This window comes from Equus quagga, chromosome 1, assembly GCF_021613505.1.
Source record: "Equus quagga isolate Etosha38 chromosome 1, UCLA_HA_Equagga_1.0, whole genome shotgun sequence".
Taxonomy (NCBI): Eukaryota; Metazoa; Chordata; class Mammalia; order Perissodactyla; family Equidae; genus Equus; species Equus quagga.
The window spans coordinates 24,735,455-24,758,905 of record NC_060267.1 but is presented as its reverse complement, the minus strand read 5'-3'; the positions used below and the strand labels follow the sequence as shown (position 1 = coordinate 24,758,905).

General features: G+C 39.5%; 1 protein-coding gene across 6 annotated transcripts in view; it reads right to left on the bottom strand.

Moving 5' to 3' along the window:
• The window catches only part of YAF2 (YY1 associated factor 2), a 73,856-nt gene extending 55,574 nt beyond the window's left edge, over nucleotides 1-18,282 (bottom strand). For 3 of the 6 annotated variants that reach the window (XM_046652762.1, XM_046652718.1, XM_046653071.1), the window contains exons 1-2: nucleotides 18,126-18,282; nucleotides 17,586-17,711 (exon numbers count right to left, since the gene is read on the bottom strand). In XM_046652762.1, the coding sequence (XP_046508718.1) occupies nucleotides 17,586-17,610 (25 nt within the window). In that variant the 5' untranslated portion in view covers nucleotides 17,611-17,711; nucleotides 18,126-18,282. Of the gene's footprint in view, nucleotides 1-14,530; nucleotides 14,665-15,566; nucleotides 15,742-17,585; nucleotides 17,712-18,125 lie in introns of those variants that run through there. The other 3 variants (XM_046652976.1, XM_046652817.1, XM_046652881.1) reach the window with 3 other exon arrangements.
• Between the last annotated feature and the right edge of the window lie 5,169 nt (nucleotides 18,283-23,451).

The window sequence follows — 23,451 nt, the reverse complement described above, 5'->3', positions numbered from 1 at the left end:
GATAAATTTAAGGACAAAGAGAACAGTTTAGTGGTTACCAGGGGTAAGGGGGGTGAGGGATGAGCACGAGGGGTGAAGGGGCACATTTATATGGTGTCTGACAAATAATAACGCACAACTGAAATTTCACAATGTTATAAACTATTACGACCATAATAAAAACAAATTAATCTGACCAGATTCTAAAGCCTTGCATTAGTTTTCAAATCAACTCTTAATAACCATCTCTAAAACATAAGGGCATGTTTTCTGTATAAAACTGATTTTATAAAACAATGGCAAATTTTTCTAACATCATAAATTTCAATATAGTCTGAAGTTAACAGTGACAGTTTTCAAACTACTGCCTATGTCCTAAGTAATAACTTTGCTCATCAGCATGCATAAAATCTGTATCACGAATCACATTAAATCCAATGTATTCTACAGATGACTATCACTTTACAGACCAAATACAGTTTTGTGGAAAGTGCTGTGATTTGCTTGGTAGGCTGATCAATAAAGAATGCTATGATTCATTCCTCCTAGAAACAGCAGATAAGAAACCATACATGCTGCCCCACAATTAACCATGCAATTTTTCAAGAGTTTTCAAGGTTACCATATATTTACTTACCACTTAAAAACTTCTTGATACCAAGATGTACCCAATTTTTTAAAATTAATTCTACTAATTTCTGTAACTAGAATCAGGAGCTATCTATGGAAGTATATGCTTAAGGATAGATTCAACTAGATAATTAGGCACTCTTCCTAGAGAAACAAAGTTAGTTACTAAGAGAATTTTATTCATCTCCCAATCTACCAATATTAACCTCCTTTATTTAACCTATAGATACAATTCAGAACTGTTCTAACTATCACGAAAAGCTTGGTGCTCTAACTATCATGAAAAGCTTGGTGCAAGCACTATGCAGGATTATCATCTTCTTACAACTTAAAATATAAATTTTAATGCCACTCGTTAAAATAAACATTACATAGAAAACAAGGGAAAAATTAAGATTCTATCTGAGGGCACTCCTCTTGAAGACCTTCTCTTCCCTCTGTTTCTGTAACATTCATTCCCCTGGGTTTCTGGCACCCTATTTAATTTTTCTTTCTCCCCCATTTCTTTCTTCTTCTTTCTGGGATGCTATTCCTCTATCACTACAAAAAAGTAGTGACGTTTCTCAAGTTTCTGTCCTCGGTTCTCTATTCTCATGCTATTCAGCCTATTCTCTCCCTGACTTGCCTTATCCACTCCCACAGCTCCAACTCGGTCATGTATGCTGATGATTACCAAATATACATTTATAGCCCGGTTCTCCTTCCTAAGCTTTACCTCCATATATCCACTGCCTCATAGACCCTGTTCTCAGACTTCCCTTAGGTAAGTGACATTCAACAAATCTGACAGTGAACTATTACATTCCCCAAAACCTGTCCTTCCTCCTATTCCCTATGTCAGTGAGAAATACCACCATTTACCCAGCTCCTTAATTAAGCCAGACTCCTGGGATTCATCCTTGATGCTTTCCTCTCTACAACCCAACTTCCTACCTCCCACAACCATATCCAACCATGCATCAAAGTCTTATAAATTTTCTCCTAAGCATATCTAGAATCCATTCATTTCTCTCTCCCACTGGCATTAACCTTGTTCAGGCCCCTACTGTCTCTTGCCTAGACTACTGCAATGGCTTCCACTAAATGGTTTCTCTGCCTCTAGTTAAGATTCAACACAACGTAAGACAGAATAAAATGTTATGAGCTGTGGTTTCAACTATGCACTGTATTGATGGCAAAAGAAAACATTTTTTTAAACTGCTAAAAAAGCTGAGTATGAAGGTAACTTAGGTTGACATAAGCTCTTTTATATCCCAAGACGTGGATGGGGCCTGCCTGGTGGCATAGTGGTTAAGTTCGTATGCTCCACTTCAGCAGCCCGGGGTTCGTGGCTTTGGATCCTGGGCATAGACCTACACCACCACTCATCAAGCTATGCTGTGGCGGCATCCCACATACAAAATAGAGGAAGATGGGCACAGATGTTAGCTCAGCAACAAGCTTCGTTAAGCAAAATGAGGAAGACTGGCAACAGATATTAGCTTAGGGCCAATCTTCTTCACCAAAAACCAAACGAAAACAAAAAAAACCCAAGAAGTGGAAAAGAGTTTAAACCAGCAAAACAATCAGATAAATTATAAAGAGCCTTTGCAGTTCAGTTAAGCATTATCAATACCCTATGCAAGATACAGTGACAGGCACTGAAAAGTTTTATGAATATTACTTATAATTATTATCATTATTATTAACTAAGAACTATGCTAAGTTCCTTATATCACGTTATATTTAATCATCACCAAAAAGCCCTCTGGTTATATGGCTATAAACGGCAAGGTGGGGATTTAAACTGAAACTTGATTCCAGGACGAACGGTGCTACTCTCAAGGAGATTACAGTCCAGGGAAGGAGAGAGAAATAAAAATGAAATATTGTCAATACTCTCAGTAAATATAATCACTACATTTTTGCAAATAATGCTTTAAAAGTAACTGAAAGGGCATTCATTCTGGCCTAGGGATAAAGAAAAGCTTCTTGAGGTGATGGCTGAGCAATCACAAAGATTAAGAAACAAACTGTGGAGGACAGGAGAGTGTGAGGCAGAAGAAACAGCATAATACACAAGATGACACAATGGTCTAAAAAAGACCATGGCCACGCACTCTGACAATCCAACTGAAAGCAGACTTACTCTTTAACTATGGCAAATCGTAAAAAATGTTGCTTTTAAGTGTTCAATTCTTAAGTCTATATACGCTGCTTACCACTATTACAGTACTAAAGCACTTTCTAAATGTTAAAACTTTTACCACTAAGGTCCAAATGTTTACATGATAGTCCACATCAGGTTACCAGGAGACAGAGACACAGATACACACACACACACAGAGGGAGGGTAGGGAAGAGAAAGGGGGGAGGGAGGGAAGGGAAAAAGAAAGAAGGGTGAGTAGATGAAGTTACTCCTGAAACAATTTGTGGAAATGTTATTCTTTAGTAAAAAATAATTATTCTTATGCTCTTGTTTTGTCGGTCACCCCACTAGAATCAAAATTTGATGATAGGGACTGTTATATTCCTATATAGATGTCTATTATTATATTGTCACTCATGTATTTGAGTGTTTCAGGTAACATTTTTTGAGGACTTACTACACGTCAGGAACCATGCCAAGTCCTTTACAAGAATTATCTCATTTAATCCTGATAACAACCCTATAAGGCAGGTATTACCATCATCTCCATTTTACAAATAAAAAACTGAGGCTCAGGAAGTTGAGTAACTTTCACAAGGTCACACAGCCAGTAAACGGTGAGATCAATATTCAAAACCAAACTGTCGAACTCCAGAGTCTAAACTCTTTACTACTATACTACATAATTACCAGGAACTCCTAAAAATTGAAGTTCTTGTCTTTTTTTTTTTTGCTTTCCATTATTATACTGAATACACATAAAAATTAAAAACAAATACGGGGGCCGGCCTAGGGGTTAAGTTCACATGTTCCGTTTCGGTGGCCTGGGGTCCACCTCTTCGGATCCCGGGTGCGGACATGGCACTGCCTTGGCAAGCCATGCTGTGGGAGGCGTCCCACATATAAAGTAGAGGAAGATGGGCATGGATGTCAGCTCAGGGCCAGTCTTCCTCAGAAAAAGAGGAGGACTGACGGCAGATGTTAACTCAGGGCTGATCTTCCTCAAAAAAATAAATAAAAATAAAAACAAATATGTAGTTAAAAAAATAAAATGACGTTTTCCTGCACTAAAAATAAGAATACATAATGAAATCCTATACCAGTGGAGGATGGCAAGATTACAATTAAAATATAAATTACCAAGGAATATTACAGAAAAATGCTGTGTGATCAGTGACATTAAGTTTATGGAAAATAAGCAACAAGGGAATACTGATCAAATTTGATAAGCACATTCATATAGATAATGGCACAGTCTATTAAATTTTATAAAAAAGTAACACTTGCAGCTGGCCCAGTGGCGAAGCAGTTAAGTGTGCACATCCTGCTTCAGCGGCCCTGGGTTTACTGGTTCGGATCCCGGGTGTGGACATGGCACTGCTTGGCACACCATGCTGCGGTAGGTATTCCACATATACAGAGGAAGATAGGCACGTATATGAGCTCAGGGCCAGTCTTCCTCAGCAAAAAGAGGAGGAGTGGGGCTGGCCCCGTGGCTGAATGGTTAAGTTCGTGTGCTCTGCTGCAGGCAGCCCAGTGTTTCGTTGGTTCGAATCCTGGGCGCGGACATGGCACTGCTCATCAAACCACGCTGAGACAGCGTCCCACATGCCACAACTAGAAGGACCCACAACGAAGAATACACAACTATGTACCTGGGGGCTTTGGGGAGAAAAAGGAAAAAAATAAAATCTTAAAAAAAGAAAAAAGCAATATTTGATGACATTATGAATTTAACATATTTTTCATCTGTAAATTGTACTCCTCACTACCCATCTAGTCAATGATTATGTAGCTCTGGGCCTTACCAGCCTTGGTCTTAAAAAAAAAATAAGCAAAGCGTCTAAGAAGATGGATGACAAGAAAAGAAAAGATACAGAGAAGGAAGGAGGAAGAACAGGCTTTTCAAGGGAGAAAGCTTCAAATCTTCCCATCACCACACAAACTCATTACTAGTTCTTCCCTTTGAAATGTGAGGCTAAGAAGTCCAGTCACAATTAACCTAGGTGGTGTGCTGAACAGAAGAATTTGAGAGGTAGAAGGCTAAAAGGATGGAACAGGGCAGTGATTTTCAAAAGCATGTTTGACAGCAAAACATCTTTAGGAAATAAAAATTAAGGGAAATCCTAATAAATAAAACGTATACGAACATAGATGATCTGGCTGAAGTAGAGTGGGGGAGCATGGATCGCCACCTGCTTGCTCCTACTGGCAGCCACTGAGACAATTCCAGGAGACCTCAGGTCTCCAGTCATCACAATTCAAAACCCCTGGGCCCTTCTGAGGGAGGGCCAGCTCTCTTCTACCCCAAGAAACTTGTTACTTGATTCTAATTGGCAAATCCATCTCCTCCTCACTCCCTTATTTCCTGCAACCTGCTCTTTCACAGAAGGCTTCTCAAAGCGGGCCCTAGATGAGCTGTAGGCTGAAGGAATGTATGGCTGTGTGTGGATATAAGGAGCAGGGATTAGAGGGAGGAGGTGTAAATAGAGGACGCATTTTTGGACATGAGACTCATGAGGAAAGTGCTGGCCAAACAGGGGCACCTTAAACAGAGACACACCCTCACACTCACATGCCTCTACACGCATGCATGCCCACACACACACTCGTACACGCAACCCTGCCTGCACACACAGAAGAAGGGGGAAAGCCCTTTGGAAAAAGCAGCTCAAGTAGAATGAAGACCTCAGAGCCTTGCCTCCTCATTATCCTATCCTGAAAAAAACTAGAGCAGTGGTTCTCAACTTTTAATGTGCATAAGAATAATCTAGGCATGCTGTTAAAATGCAGGTTTTGACTCAGTCTAAGTTCTTGGTAGGGCCTTAGAGATTCTATATTTCTAATAAGCTCCCAGGTGACATCAATGCCACTGGTCTTTAGACTACACTTCAATAACAAGGAGATACAGGACAGTATGTCCCAATGTATTCTATATTATAACAGACAAAAAAATCTCCTGGTCAAATAAGACTGAGAACTGCTCAGTTAAATAAGTTAAAACAAGCTGTCCTACTGGAGGACTTCTTAGAATCTTAAATTTATCAAACTCCAAGAAGATACGATACATAGTATTTTTCAAACCTCCTTGACTTGTTTTCAAAGAGCATTCCCTGGGACCAGTGTTTGTGAAACATAAGGGGCATAAGGAGGATCAAGGCAAGGTGGGGGAAGTCGTGGGACGTCAAGAGAGGCCCCTGATTTAAAAGTCGCCTCCTTAATCCCATTTTTCCAAAAAGAAACACCTCAACTTCCACTTTTAAGTGTCAATATCCACAGGCAAAAGACAGAAAGGAAACACGACATTTTAGAAGTAGTTCTCTCTGACTAGAGAGATATGACAATAACATCCCTAATTTCCTCCTTATACTTCTTTAGTATCTTCAATGAACATGTAATACTCTTATCATCTGAAAGAGAGTTATCTTAAGGAAAAAACACTCAGCTCCCATGCTCAGGTTATTTACATTCATACTTGAAACAGTTACTTTATTCAAATTTACACAAAGCAGAAAAGATTTTTTAGTAAAGGAAGAACTGTTGGTGGAGTAAAGAAAATAAAGGAATCAGAACATTTTAGAAGATAGGTGAGAAACGAAAATTAATAAGGAGAATTTAGACCCAGGGGAGACAAAAATTAAACAGCCAAAAAGGATGGAAAAAGATGAAAGAAGACCAAAACAACTCTGCCTACTCTGCCAATGCACCTCGAGCTCCACTTCTTGAGCAACTATCTCTCTGGCTTCGAATACTATCTACTTGCTGCTGCTGTAGGTCGACTGTCCCTAGTATAGCCTATAAAAGTAAGATACTGTGCAAAAGAACCCCGATCAGACTAGAAAACATGTAAAGATGAAGTGGTTCAACTCATTGCTGAAAACTGTCAGGGGCTTTACAAACTTTTTATCATACACACACATTCACATACACACATATAATCAAATTAGCTATTAATTATACTACTAGTGATTCTTAGTATTTACATCACAAATAAAAGGCAGAAATAATATTTACTGGGATTGTTCTCCTAAGAAAAACTATGATATTACAGAAGTCAGGATATGCAGTACAATAAACGTTACTTATAGGCATCAAAACGAAGTTTGTTAACATTTGCACTTCAAAAATACTAATTAACATAGGGAAAATAATTGACAGCCATTTTGTTCTTCATTCACTATACTGCTAGTCAAGATTTTAACATAAGTTCTTACATTAGCCGTAAGTAGTAGGTTTAACGTTAGAAGTTATCAGGATGCACAGCACTAGATCCACTTAGGCATGATGAAATTTACAAGAAAAAGTCTTTAAGAATTTACTTGCTAGCCAATTTAAATGCTACCACGGCAAGCTAATATAAAGGACTGGAAATCCAAATATCTGAATCTGACACTAAGCAGCTATGGACCTTGAACAAGTCACAATCTTTCCAGGCCTGTTTTCTTACCTGTCAAGAGGCTAGTAGGCTAGAGTGGTGAGTTCCAACGAATAGAAAAGACCTCACCCAGCAGATGCCTACATGTTGCCTGGCAATTCTCTAAGATAGGACTGCAACAAGAATCCTCCAAAGTGAGCTGAAAATCCCAAACAAGAAGCAAATAATAGCGGCCTCAACCCATTTCAAAAGTTTTAGTACCAACATCTCTACCCCAAACCCCTCAAGATCCTCCCTCTAAAGACTACCTTAACCCTCTATCATTAAGGTTTCAAATAATAAAAACTAGCCTGTCTCAGGAAATAATTAAACACTATGGACGCTCTTGAGAGGTTCCTTCCAGCTCTAAAATTCTCATTAATTCTTGTAATTTTCCATAATAAATAATATTACAGAATGGAGTGCCTACTGAATCTTTCAAAACAGATGACTATCAATCAGAGATCATATAATAATAGATAGAGATTTTAGCAACTATGAAAGCCAATAAACAAAACACCGTAGGTGTTCAATAAATATTTATGGAATGAATAATTTATTTTCAAAGTCACATTGACATATTTTATACAGTTGTAATACCACTAAAATACAAGCTATAAAAGATGATTAAGGAAAAGGTGTTTTTTTAAAAAAAAGTTTAAGGTTTCATTAAATCCTTAAATGAAAACTTGATACCTCATAGAATGCTATTCTTTCTATCAAAGTATGCTGGCCCTATATCTAACCTTTAAGGAAAGAGAAATAAGCAAAGAAACCTTTCACCCAAACAGGATAGTTCTATAAACTTCTTTATCAGAGACAGAAGAGTAAAAAGATCAACCAGTAACCACACAAACTGAGCTTCAATCTAGGCTCTAAAACTAAATCTATGATTAGACAACCATCTTCCTCTCCTTCACGTAGGGTGATCTGATAAGCAAATGGAAAGATGTACAGGAAAGCATTGTGAACACAGAAAAGCACCAGATGAATGATAAATAATTTAAAGATATTGCTTTTACTGAATTCCCACCCCCAGAAACCACCAATACTAACTAAAAATTAATTTAGCAACAATAAATTATAAATATTCTTTCAAATGCATACCTTAACGTAATGGCTATCATTTAGTGAGCACTTACTATGTGTCAGCCACTATGATAAGGGCTTTACAGAAAGTAACTCATTTTATCCTCTCAACAATGTTTTTTAAAGAAAAGAAAAAAAGACCTGAGTAACGTACTAAAGACCAGTGCCAAACCAATAAGACAGGTGAAGAAACAGACATTAAATTTAATCATGTATCCTACTATAAAATTACTGTTTTCTCAAAAAAGATGGTTTCTGAAAAGATTAAGTACTAAATATATATAAATGTAATAATCTATACCATCCTATGTAAATTTGTCATTGGCAAGTAATCATTTTAGCCTTCTGAAAGCTTACTTCAATTATAATAACTATCATCTTAAAAACAGCAGTTTCTTTTAAAAACATACATATTTACACACATACATATATACATATACAGAGAAAGAGAGGGTTTCACCCACAATGAAGTGGCAGCTTCACTTGGCTGAAATGTCTTAGGAGAAACGTAATCAATCAAATTGGAAATCGGCCATGATGTTAGAGCACACTTTACCACAAGTGCTTTACTAATAATGGCCACAACAATAACTGATTTCATACTTAATTTGAGCATAGGACTTCTCCAAAAACTAGCACAATGTTGGAAAATTAATTTTAAATTGCTTCTTCCGTTTACTCATTAGCAACTATCTATCTTCTTTGCTAGAATCTAAACTCTCAGAGGGCTGGAGCTCGGTCTCATGCACAATTCTATAGGTTAGCATAATTCCTGGCATATGGTACACATTCAATAAGCATGTGAAGAGTTCTAGAATTTTTTCCACTACCATTTACTTCCAATAAAATCCATACATATATACAGCAGGTTTCTTTTCCAAATAATGACTTCTACAACCTGTATCAGAGTTCCAACTTTTTCAGAGCTTATTTTAAAAAAGATAACTTTTCCTTTCTAATACCTATATTTCTCTTTCAACAAACCTTTACTGCACACTTATTTTTTTCCCAGGCACTTTGTCAAGCATCTTCAAGGAAGAAAATGAAAAACTCATTATTTCCCTTAAGAAACTCATAGCATAACTAGAGTAAATGTATACATGTAGCAAACTTTGGTATGCTAAATGATATAATTAAGGTAACCGTCACAAACTGACTTTGGGGGGGTCTCTTCAAATTCTAGAAAGAATACAGCTACTCTCATAGCTTTAACCAAAGAGCCATCCTCCCTTCTCTGGTTAATTCATCCTCTGAGGGAGAATACTTAGCTTCATAAGAAAGACATAAATCAACCCTGGGTTTATGAGGAAATGCTAAAGTCAGATGGAGATCACAATCAGAGGAATGCACAAAAGACAAACAAAAGAAGGCAAGATTCGGATGGGCCTAAGAGAACATCACAGGGAAGAGATAAGTGAGGAGGCAAAATGAAAATGGAATTCTAGACAGATATAAGCACCTAATTCTGTTAGCCTGACTCTGGACGATTAGAAAGAGCAAAGCAGCATGAGATGAGGGAAAATTTCATTATTTTCTTAATGTCTGCCTAATTTCTACAGTTGTATAGGTGTCTGCTAATTTGTATAAGTGATTTATCTTTAAAATTAACAAGTTAATAGATAAAATAATACTATCTCAATCATAAGGTAAAAATTAGTTCCATTTTAATTATAATTAAATTTAACTTGTTCCACTGATTAATTTTAAACTCAGTACAATTCAAATAAATGCAAAATCTGAATTACAAACTATTCTTCAATTAAACAATCTCAAATACCACCAATCTATGCTTAGCATATTTTAGTTTTTATAGGCCCTTCATGTCAACTATCTTAACTTTAAAAGTCATTCAACAAAGGGGCTGGCCCCGTGGCTGAGTGGTTAAGTTCGCACGCTCCGCTGCAGGGGGCCCAGTGTTTCGTTGGTTCGAATCCTGGGCGCAGACATGGCACTGCTCATCAAACCACGCTGAGGCAGCGTCCCACATGCCACAACTAGAAGGACCCACAACAAAGAATGTACAACTATGTACCAGGGGGCTTTGGGGAGAAAAAGGAAAAAAATAAAATCTTAAAAAAAAAAAAAATCATTCAACAGAGAACTTACAATTTAGTAGAGGAATATATTTCATAATATGCTGTACTCTTTAACGACTTCAGTATTTACTTTAGTGACGAAATACTTCCCATTTTTAGCTATACGATGTAAATTTCAATAATCTGACTAACGAGACCTAATAAGAGGTTGTAAATGAGATAAAAATAATAAACATACAACTTTCCAAAGTTATACTATAAGAATGCTAAGGTATTCCTTTACAATATCATCCTTGAAATAATGCTAAAACACGAAACTAATATGTCAATTTAAAAAAATGACAAAGCTAACAATGTTCCAAAACTGAGAAGAAAATTGTATTTTCTACTTGCACATACATTGTTTTCTAAGTATGACAAAAAAATAAATATGATAATAGAATAATTATGTATAAGACGTGTGCTAAGTTATTTAAGAATGTGAATCTTCAAAATAACCACATATTGTGTTATAACATTACTGTTATAAAAATACTATTCCCATGTTTAAAGATAAAGAGACTAAGACTCAGACTCACTCATCTCAGTTACTAGTCTAACTGCAGAAACTCCTTTTAAATCAAACAACACAGCATCAAAATACAAAGCAAAACTGTAAAAATAAAATACATACTACTACTAAAACAACTAACATACACATCTACAAATTATGCAAAAAAGTCTGATGTTTTTACAAACATAATCTTAAAAGTTATTGGAAAAGCGATGCCACGTATCAAATAACAATAGTCAAATTTAAAGGTACATTAATTGAAAAAGTTTAAATGCCTACAATGTTCCAGGTACTTTTCTAGCTGCTGGGGATACGAAAGTGAGTAACAGTCCCCACCTGGTAGGGCAGATAAACATCCAGACAGTTACACCACAATATGGTGATTGTCTAGGAATAATTATATACACATATACATAGACAGATGGATTGAATCATTATGATGGGGGGGGGGGGGGCGGTGCTGTAATCCAAGAGGGTTTCTCCTAGAAGGTTTCTTTTAGGAAGTACCATCTGATAAAAACACTGCAGTGCTGATGCAGCATAGGATTGGTTGGGATACACAGCAGGAAGGAGGCTAGGAAGGTATTTAGGGATAGATTATTATGGCCTTGAATAACATGCTCAGGAGCCCGGCATTTATTCAGTAGTCACTGGAGAGGCCTCAATTTTCTTTTTTTAAATACAGGGACCAACATAATCACATAGGTCTCAAAAACCATACTGAAGATAATAATAGCAGCACTCTGGAAAAGAGACCAATTTGTTCAATAATTCATGAGAGAAATGATATGGGCTTCTAAACTACTATATAAATTGGAAAAAGGACAGACTTGAGAGACAATTCAGAGGAAGACTGGCCATGAGGAATGACAATGAGTTAGAATCAAAGTTGAGACAATGACAGCTTCTACCTTAGGTTCCAGAAAGTTTACGCCACATACAAAGTAAAGAATACAGAGAAGCAGCCAGGTTTGGGTAGGCAGAAACTGATTTCAGAAACATACAAGCAAAATTAGGAAAAAATAGTGTTAGAGGAGTCAAGTAAGAAGAATTTCAATTAAAAAAAAAAGGGCTACCAACATCGAACACTGCAGAGGTGACGTGGAAAGAAGACTGAGATTAGGCCATGTGTTTAACAACTAGGTCACTAGGTTATCAGAGAGATCTTACTCTACAAAGGACAAAGGAAAGGAAAAGAATGTCTGAAGTAAATCTGCTGTACATAGAAACCCAAGCTAGTAAAGCTCTATACCAGCAGTTCATTAACTTTTTGGTCTCAGGATCTCTTTACACTCTCAAAAGTTAAAAGAGCACTTGTTTATGTAGTTTTTACCTATCAAGAAATAAATTACTATATGAGAAACAAAAGCTGAGAAAAAATTTAAATATACATTAGTTCATTCTAAAAATAACAAAAGTACATCACAAGTTAACATAAATAACATGAAAAAAACCCTGTATTTTCCAAAACAAAGATAATTTTGTGGGAAGAGTGGTACCTGTATATTTTTGCAAACCTCTAATATCTAACTTAATAGAAGACATCTGGATTGTCGTATCTACTTCTGTATTCAATTTGTTGCAATATGTTATTTTAGTTCAAGAAAATGAAAAAAATCTGGACTCCCACAAATATGTAGTTGAAAAAGAGAGGAGTATTTTAATAGCCTTTTCAGATAATTCTAGATATTCCCCTTTGATACTACGTAAAAAAATAACACGTCGTTGTTTCTCAAAGGTTAGCTGAATGTGAAATCTGAAACCCCGTCAATGAAATGTTCATAGTGCTCCCTTAAAAATCCATTAGTTTATTTTGTACTTTGAATGGACTGGAAAGCTCTTAAGCTCATCTAGTTTTCAAAAATACTAATTTTTATTTGAAAGCTCTATTGTTATCATTGGCAACAAATACCATCAATTGTTTTCCTTGAAGCGACAGACTCAGTGTGTCCATTTTTGAGAAAATATCTGCTAAATATCCAAGTCTGAATAACCATAGTTTGCCAGACAATCCTTCAAGTAAAAGTGATGTTCTATGAAAAAAGCAGCTAGTTCTGCTTGCAAGTCAAAAAACTATACAAACGCTCTCCCTAGAATCTCCCACTGTACTTTAGTATGCAAGAGAACTGCTTTACTGGTACTTGCCAGTTCATCAGACAGAATATTAAAAAAGACAGGAAACTTCCTAAAATTAGTAACTTTTCCTGTTTCAGCAAGGATATTAAGTGAAACTGGCGTTATTTTTACTGCATATGCATGACGGTGAAAATTACAATGAATGTAGCAATTTGGTGCCACTTCTTTGATTCATGCTAAGGAGCTAGCAGTTTTACCCACCACTGCCTCTGCACCATCACTGCAAGTGTCAACAAAGTGAAAAAGGCAAATAACACCTTAGTATGATTATGAAAATAGTTTGGACCTCACAGACTCCCTAAAAGGGTCTCCCGGACCCCCAGGGCTCCTCAGACCACACTTTGAAAACCACTACTCTAGACTATCCAAACGCGAATCACTTTCAAAATTTCTCTGTAGACAATGAGCCTGTGTGACTACGCTACCCCAAGATATGAGGAGGAAAACAAACAGATCAATCAACCTCCTGGAATAAGGAGTCTCTGAACAACAATTGTGTGGGAGCTGGAAAGGCTCCTCAGACAGGTAAGGAAGGCGCAGGGCCTCTGCATTTCTGAAAAACTGACTGACTTAGATGGTCCTCCATTTTTTCTCCCACTCCCACACCAAGAGTCTAGGAGAATCTGTGCCAAACCCCAAATGAGAAGATAGACAGCAAGCATGATAAGACAACAATGATACTGAAAAGATTTTTATCAAATGATAACTGGTTTCTTCAAAATGTGAATTTTATAGTTTACTCCCATTTGATAGAAGCTGAAATAACTCATTCTTTTTACCAACAGTCAGATCCTAACCATAATACTGCATTCAGTTACAAACACTATTTTTAAACGAGAAAATTTCACCTCTTCAGCTCACACATAAAGGAAAGATTTACTAATACTACCTCATGTAGAAAATTTGTTATAATTCAAAGTGTTTCTGATTTGACAACAAAATTATAAAATTTTACAGAATAAACAAAGAAACATCTAGTTTGCTAACCACTGTGTGTCCAGTATCTAGCTCAGCCCTTGTATAAAACAAGAGGTTCAACAAATACTGCTAAATGTTGAAGTGGTTGAAATGAGATAAGAACGCAGGTCACCAGACTTTTAGTGCAACACCTAGTGCTCTTTCCACTACGTGAGATCTTCTCCACAGTTCTCTACAACAGCATCTCTGAGACACCTCAAGGAACGACCGCAATCTACCCTGTGAAAATGACATTATCTGTTACACTTGAGAGCCTACTACGGCCTAGGTGTTTTACAGGTTCTCATTTAGATTACAGTTCAAAACCAAAACAAATAGCTCTACCATTTACACTTTTAAATATCTACTACCTAAATTAAGCAGTAAAGTCTTTTCCATTCCGATATGAGGACATGGCAGTAAGATGCTAGTCTAACTCAATCATCATACATCGACTGCACCACCCTCACACACGCCATACTAAATATTTCATTTTCTCTGATGATTCAGAATGGTTCTTAATTTCTTAAAGTTTTTTAGGTTTATTTTTGAGACACTTACGGAACTTATAAAAACTTAAGCTATAAAGATGAAGGAGACTGTAGTACCTTTGATAATAATTTGTCACTGTAGCTTTTCCTTTTTTAAATTTTTCCTGTCAGTTTGACATTTATCATTGTTTCTCTCACAAAAGCACAATGTAGAAAACTTCAGGTACTTGAACTATCTAGTTATTTAGACTCTGGATAAAAAAAGAGAGTAATCAAACTTAAATTAATTAAGGCCAGCAAGGAAAAAGTTGAAATTCAATCATAGAAATGGCGTAAGTTTAAAGAATATAATTTAACAATTTAGGAATTGAAGCTACTTCAAATCATGTCTCATTGTGAAATACTGCTATGAATATAACCTCATTTCATTTCATACAGTTATTCTGCAGAAAACATGACCTAACAAGGATAAAGCCAAAGGAAATGGTCTCCTGTTGTAATATAAAGGATTTGAACCAGACAGTCTTTAAAGAAAATAAATTATCAGTAAATCCTTTAATGGAAGACCATGGACTCCATCTTCTCTGGAGGTTTAAAAAGAAAAGATTCTTCAAATGTCTGGGATGGCTTAGACTTGGCTTCACATTTGGCGACCGAGACAGAATCAGTTCAAAGGTCAGTCTGACCCAAGGGATTCAAGTCCCGTCTGCTGGTCACGCAAACAAAGTCATTAGCAAACTGCATCCTTCTGCTCTGCAGCTATCCAGCCCCTGCTTCGGTAATCGCCAACCTTACCCTTGAAATTACCCTAACCGCTAATTAACATGTCAGTTGTAGAGAATTATTTCTTCCAACTACTGAAAATTTTGCTTCTCAATGGTGTTCTGCAGTCCTTTAATTCTGTTTTTCTAACCTTACCACAGAGGGAAATATTTTGTGGTGCAATCAATAACTGCCCTATTAATAATGCCCTGTTCCATTGTTCTATCCAAACATGGATTCCACTCTGAATTTCAGAAACAGTGGTAGGAAAATAACAGATAACAGAGAAATTAGAGCTCTTAGGTTTAACTTAGGGCCAAAATCAAAAGAGAAGAGACAATTCAGAGAGAGGAAGGAAGAAGCTGAGAGGGTCGTAGTGTAGAACACTTACTTTTAGGAACAGAGTGTCCCTTAGACTTCTGGTGAGTTGCCCAGAGCCTCTTCAGTTTCAATCCAAATGACAATGCTTCTCTGAGTCCTCCTCAAGTAATGTTTCCACCACTAAAAATTGGATCTACAAGAGCTCAGATGTACTGGTAAAAAATGTCAGGGGCCCCCATGCGGGCCTCAAGCCTCTTTTAAACTAGGCCCACTTCTCTGTCCTGGGCCAACTCCCCTGTGCACTATATTCCTTCTTCTTCCAGGTGCCAGGTATTCGGCCTGTTTCTTCTCTTCTGAGCTGCCACCACCTACTCTATTTCTCAGGGTTCCTCTAACCCCAAGACTGGCTGTGGAGGAGGACACCAGCTTCCCCCCTTCCTTGCTGTCCCTGCAAATAAACATATAGGCTCTTCTAGTTTCAGTATTTTTCTAATGGCTACAAGAAAATAGAGAGGGAACAACAAAAAGCAACAATATCGTACCAGAGATTAAGATTATAATAACTGTCTCCACTTTAAAGTTCCTGCCACCAAAAACCAAATTTTCTAAAACGTATTTATTGAGTATTTAAAAAAGTACAAAGTACTAACATAGATATACAAATATAATCTAAAACCAATGGAACCTTATATAGACATAAAGATTTAAAGATACTCTGCTTTTCAAAATACTTAAATCACGGGTCCAAAAATAATTACCATATTCATTTTACCAAAGAGGTACTTTTTTCTCTTTAAAATGTTCGGTCATATTCCCTTGAATTTAGTAGATGTCTGAAAGTTTGCTTTTTAAAGGTTATCATGAAAAATGTTCAATATATTTTATCCAATGTATATGAGAATTAATATACAAAAAGCATATTATGATTTACAAAAAGACAAGTGTGTCAAAAGCAGCTAGCTTCACTAAGTGAATCCTAAAATTTTAAGGTATTACCAACCATTTCTGTCTCTAAATATTAAAAATTTAATAAAATGCTGTAAATGGTGTTTAAAAACCTGGATATCTCATTTTTAGAAATCTAACTTCTACTGAATATATAAACCTAACGTCAATATTGTGTAGGCCTTTTTTAAAACAACAGTAAGTCACATTAGTATACTTATACTCTCGTGATAATTTATTTTCTAACAGACTGTAACATTCAAAACACGTTATGTAAATATTAGACTATAAGTCACAGGATTATAATGAATTAATTCAAAGGCTACATTCCTTTAAAGGCAAAGGAACTCTGTAACTAAGTGCCAGCAGATCAAAAATGTCACTGACTGAATTTGCTGGATGATTTTCCTTATCCACTTAATTCACTTAAGCGGTTTTTTAGAAGGCTGACTTATTACACTGTAAGATCACAATAAAATAAAGACTAAAAATAGGCAGAGATCATTTTATCTCATTTGTATAGTCTAACAGACTGCCATTTAATCAAACTAAAGATATTCAGATATTTACAGTAAAAATGTGTCTCTGCGACTGGGCTCACCTCCAACTACTTATTATAAACTATTAGAGAACTCGAATAAAAACACTAAACAAAACCTTGATCTGACCCTTCCAGACCTCTGTATAAAAAAGGAAGTTTAACCTATTGTGTATTCTATAATCAGATACTTTTTCTTGAGGAACGAAATTAAATTACATCTTTTGCTCCTAAAGAGGGTTTCATGATTTTTCTTTGATTCCTACACACTAACACAATAATGCAGCCAACATTATAATATCCGGAATGGTGGGGGGGGGGGCTGCATTACACCCAGCGATACGAATTCAATCGCAGTAGCTAATGCCTCCCTTAAATAATTTATTCTCTTGGCAGCAAAAAACGTGACAGCCTCTTCAATTACCCCTCACCGCAAACCATCGCTTGGGTCGTGATCAATCTGACCCAGCGCCTACCGCCGCCACCACCTCCGTCTCGCCTCCTCCCGCCGGGTCTGCGAGGGTCGCGGGAGGGGGCGGCGGCCGCAGGGCGTCCTCCGTGCCGCGACCCGGCGGCCGGCGGCGCGCGGGCAGGCCCGGGACTCACCGGGTGGAGGTGCCCTTCCGCACATCGCACATCATGCACTTGAAGGCCTCGGCGCTGTTCCGGAAGGTGCAGACGCTACAGTCCCAGTACCCCTCATCCGACGACGGCTTCGGCTGCCGCTTCGGCCTGCAGGACACAACGGACAAGACGCGCCGCGGGGTCACCAGCAGGCCGCGCCCGGGCCCCGCGGCCACCCCGCCCCGCCCCCCGCCCCAATTCCGCGCCCCCCGCCCCGCGGGCCCCGGCGCGCCGCGCTCCGGCCCCGAGCGGGAGGGAGTCAGGAAGGGGGAGGGAGCGAGCGCGGCCGCAGTCGCCGCCGCCGCCGCTCTGACACCGCGGGCTGCCGCTCCGGCCGCCGCCATCGCGTCTCCATTGTGGGGCGACCGGCGCCGGCCCCTCACGCAGCAGCACTCGCGCCGCGGCGGCGCCGCCCCCGTTCTCGCCCCGCTGCCCGGGCAGCGAGCTGGGCGGCTGCCCGAAGCCGGGCCCGGGGGCCCTGCCGCCGGCGCAGTCCGGGCCCGGGGGCCCGGGCGCTGTTACCTGGTGGGGCTCTTCTTGTCTCCCATGGCTTGGCTACCAACGCACGCCGAGACTCGTCGCTGCGGCCGCTCTGTTTGTCAATAAGGAGGATAATAAGCCGGGCGGAAGCGGGCGGGGGAGGTGGGAGGGAGGGGGCGGGGAAGGCCGCACCGCGAGCTCGGGAGCCGCCGCCGGAGCCCACGCAGCCTCCAGCTGTCGGGGAAACTCCTGCCTGCGCGCACGTGACCCGCGCCCGCCAATCAGCGGCCGCGCCGGAGACTTCAAACGCGGCCAGCGCGGCCCTGCACCCGCGGCAAGTTGGCGGGCGGGGGTGGCGGCTGCGGCCGGGGGCGCCGGCGTCGCCTCGCCGCCTGGTCCTCCCGGGTGGCGGGGGCCGGCGGGGGTGCCACGCGCTCCGGAGCCCCTCTGGCGGGCAAGCGGTTGTCCTGCCGGCCGGCGGGGGATGCTCCGTCATCCCGCACGAAGCCTGGTCCAAGGTGGGGCGGGCGTTCGGAGGTCAGCCCAGCTCGTGATGAGAGAGCACGGCCGCGCTCCCCAGGTAGACCGCTCGCCCGGCCTCGCTGTCCTTGGCCGCTCAGGCCTGGCCCTGAAGGGTACCTGAGGGAGGTGGGAATCATCAGTGCTATGTGTTTTAAGACACTGTCTGGTTTTACGCACACAAATGCTCTATCAGGTACAGACTGTCGCTCTTAATTCAGAGAAAACGAAACCGAGGCTCAAGAAAGGTTAGGTGACTTCCTCTATATTACATAATTAGAAAATGACAAAGCCAGGATCTAACCCTGGTTGAATTCCAAATGCGCTCTTTTGGCCTCCCAGACATCTACGGTAACTACTTAAAAAATAAAAAGTTCACTTCACACCTGTTAGACTGGCTGTTATCAAAAAGATAAGAAATAGCAAGTGCTAGGGACCACGTGGAGAAAACGGAGCCCTTGTATACTGTTGGTGGGAATGTAAATTGGTGCAGCTATTATGGAAAATGGTATGGAGTTTCCTCAAAAAATTAAAAATAATAGTATGAAAATATTGAAAATAATAATAAATATCCAGCAATTCCACTTTTGGGTATTTATCTGAAGAAAACAAAAACACTAACTCGAAAAGATATTTGCACCCCCATGTTTATTGCAGCATCATTTTGCAATAGACAATACATGGAAACAACTTCAGTGTCCACTGACAGAGGAAAGGATAAGGAAAATTTGGCATATGTATACAGTGGAATGTTATTCAGCCATAAAAAAGAATGGAATCTTGCCACTTGCGACAACATGGATGGACCTGAGGACGTTATGCTAAGTGAAATAAGAGAAAAATAAATACCATATGATCTCACTTGTGGAATCTAAAACAAAACCGAAAAACCAGGCCCATAGAAACAGAGAACAAACTGGTGATTGCCAGAGGTGTGGGGAAGGGGCGAAATGGGTGAAGGGAGTCAAAGGTGCAAACTTCCAGTTATAAAATAGATAAGTCTAGGGGATGTAATATACAGCATAGTGACTATAGTCAATAATGCTGTATTGCATATTTGAAAGTTGCTAAGAGTAAATCTGAAAAGTTTTTATCACAAGGAAAATACTCTTAACTGTATGGGACAGATGTTAGCTAGGCTTATTGTGGTGATCATTTAGCAATATATACAAATACCAAATCATTATGTTGTACATCTGAAACTAATATAATGCTGTATGCCAATTATACTTTGAGGTATAATTGCCCTTGTTTAAAATAACAAGTTTGCTTGTACCCAGAACAATGTCTGTTACTAAGAAAAGAACACCTTTCTCCCAGGTGTAATTACCTCAACACTGGATGCCCTCATCTTGTACTGACTCTAGAAACAGCCATCTGACTAGGCTCTGAAGCTCCAGCCCCACGTCCCCAATCTATTCAGTTATCCACAACCAGATTAATGATAAAACACTAGTAACATTGTGCCACCACTCTGATCAAGAACTTTGCTAAGGCTCTCAGACTCCTTAGCCTGGTATTCAAAGACTTCCACACTTTCTCCACACCTCCCCAACTCACTCCGCATCAGAAAAGCTGCCTCCTAGCAAGACTGCAGATGAAACTCATTCCTTCCCTTCCCAAAACCCTTCCTTCGTGCACAGGGCTTATATTTTCCTCTTGTGTCTGCCTGTACTGTCTCTACCCACCTTTCTAGGTTCACAGCAAGTTCAAATTTCTGGAAAATAATAATCTTATAGCTAAAAGGATCTTAATGTACTGCAAAAGAAATAGTAGAGTCAGAAGTCCAGGGTTCTCAGCTTACTTTCCTGTTCCTTCACTGACGGACCTTGGAAATTGTGCTTAATTTCTGTAATTCTCAACTTCTTCATTGGCAAAATGAAATTTTTTTTTTTGAGAAATATTAGCCCTGAGCTAACTACTGCCAATCCTCCTCTTTTTGCTGAGGAAGACTGGCCCTGAGCTAACATCCATGCCCATCTTCCTCTACTTTATATGTGGGACGCCTACCACAGCATGGCTTTTGCCAAGTGGTGCCATGTCCGCACCCAGGCTCCGAACCGGCGAACCCCGGGCCACTGAGAAGAGGAACATACGAACTTCACTGCTGTGCCACCAGGCCAGCCTCATGAAATCTATTTTGATGAGGCTGTGGATTAATAATAAAATAACTAACATTTTTAGTACTATATGCCAGGCACTTTGTAATCTCTTTACACAAATGCATAGTTTAGAGGACTCAAAGTACTATGCAAATATTCTCATCAACTAGCCTATGGCTTCATTTGAAACACAAGGAACTTAGGGCCCCTGTTAAATGGTTTTTCTTTAATGAACAGGCCAAGATTAGAGCTCAGATATCCTATTAGTCTTTCACCAAGGCATGCTTTCTGATTAACCGAATCACCTCAATTTACAGGCTCTCTGACCTCACTGCACCATTTGTACTTTTGGCAAGTGTCACTTGTCAAGACTCAGACTTTGATTCAGCAACCAGGAAACCATGAGGAATGTGACTGAGGAAAGCATACAAGAAGAGATCTTCGGCCTAGTTTTCAATCTCCGAGTAATGCGACGGGTAAACTTAGGTAAGTCGCTTCCTTTTTTCCATCTGTAAAATACAGGAGTTAAAACTATTATCTCAACTAAGGTCCCTTCCCAGTCTAAGGCAAGGTGATATTTTTAAATTCTTCATCTGGACGGATCATCATGCAGACTGACAAGAACTGGTCTACTTGCAAAAGTGATGGTAACAATGTACTTTTTTTTTTCCTGAGGAAGATTAGCCCTGAGCTAACACCGGTGCCCATCTTCCTCTACTTTATATGGGAGACACCTACCACAGCATGGCTTGCCAAGCAGTGCCACATCTGCATGTGGGATCTGAACTTGGAACCCCAGGGCGCTGAAGCGGAACTCGAGAACTTAACCGCTGTGCCACTGGGCCGGCCTGGCAACAATGTATTTTTAAAGCAGAAGAGGGGCTGGCCCTGTGGCCGAGTGGTTAAGTTAGTGCGCTCTGCTCCAGCGGCCCAGGGTTTCGCCAGTTCGAATCCTGGGCATGGACATGGCACCGCTCATCAGGCCATGCTGAGGCAGCATCCCATGTGCCACAGCTAGAAGGACCCACAACCAAAAATACACGGCTATGTACTGGGGGGCTTTGGGAGAAAAAGAAAAAAAAAATCTTTAAAGCAGAAGAAAAACAAATCAAGCTCTCTAAAAATCCCCAATGCCGCAAATCACCATTTTGCTACAATATTACCTCCACCACTAGAAAGTAGACTCTGCCTCTGAATCATAAACTCAGGAAGGGCAAGAACTTTTATTCACTGTCTTCATCACTGCGTCTCCAGCCCCTAGAATAGTCTGACACATAGTAGGCACTCAATAAATAATCTGAGGATGAATACATTCACCTGTGTCACAACTCTTGAATGAGGTATTTTTTCATAACATGATTTACAGCCTGTTAAACCATATTGCGTGCAATGGGTGGTCAGTAAATGCTGAAATTTACAAGCCTTCAAACTAAACTGTACAATTCTGCAAAAGTTCTTGTAGATGAACCAGGAACCCAGTTTCCTTGGAACACAAAAACACATGCACTTGCACTATACCAACTGCTTCCTATTTATTGGCGCTTCCCTTAAAAGAGCCGCTTCCCGAACTAGGCTTCCATGGAGACAGTAATACAATAACTGCTCCTCCTACTTCACCAGGAAAGTCACACCTTTTCCCTGAAGTGTTTCCTACTAATCTGGAAGAGTGGCCGGTGGAGAAGGGAAAGATCCTCATCACTAGAGTGAGCCAGGTTCTTAACCATTCAGCTGTCTTTTCAATACAGTAACAGAGTTCAATACTTTAGATGTGCAATTCACCACGGTCACTTGTAAAATGACACAAGCACTTTAACAATAGTTTTAACAATTTAACAATGAAGTGTTGAAGTTTTCTAAAATTAAAATAAATAAAAATTAAAATAATCCCAAGGTCATTGATATAATAATATTCGTCTCCATTCTAATATGGCAGAGACTGGAGGAGTTACTGAAACTGTGTATGGAATCCTGTGCACTGGTGCACAGTAATGTGTTCTCAGTTGAGGTAGATAAAATGATTGAGAGGCCCTGTCTTAGATCAAGATACTGACCTGAGGATCCCAGAGACCCCAGGCTGTTCTGATAAGTCCTGGGTTTATATCAATAAGGCAAACACAACAACAATAAAAACTATATATTAAAGTTTTGTACATAGTTATTAGACAACAGGAGCCAAAACATGGAATCAGGAGTGCCATTTTGTATATCACCTGGAATGTGAGAGAAAATGATATAACTGAGGGGTAAATGAGCTACAAACCTTCCCTGAGAGGACTCAAAATGAAGGGTAATGATAATAAGCTACAATTGTAAAAACAATCAGATTTTGAAAGATTAATTGTTTTGGTTTTTGTTTAGGTGGTTGGTGTTTTGTTTGTTTTCGTGAAATGGAGATACCTTTACTGATTTAGTTGGTTATAAAAGTTGTATGTTACCCTTGTATTAGTTTCTAGGGTGCCAAAACAAAATACCACAGACTGGGTGCTTTAAACAACAGAAATTTATTTTCTCACACTTCTAGAGGCTAGAGTCTGAGATTAAGGTGTCCGCAGGGTTGGTTTCTTCAGAGGCTTTTCACCTTGGCTTATAGATGGCTGCCTTCTCCCTGTGTCTTCACATGTCTTCCTTCTGTGTCTGTCTGTGTCTTCATCTCTTCTTATAGGACATCAGTCATATTGGATTATGGCCTACCCTCATGACCTCATTTTATCTTAATTTCCTCTTTGCAGACCCCGTCTCCAAATACA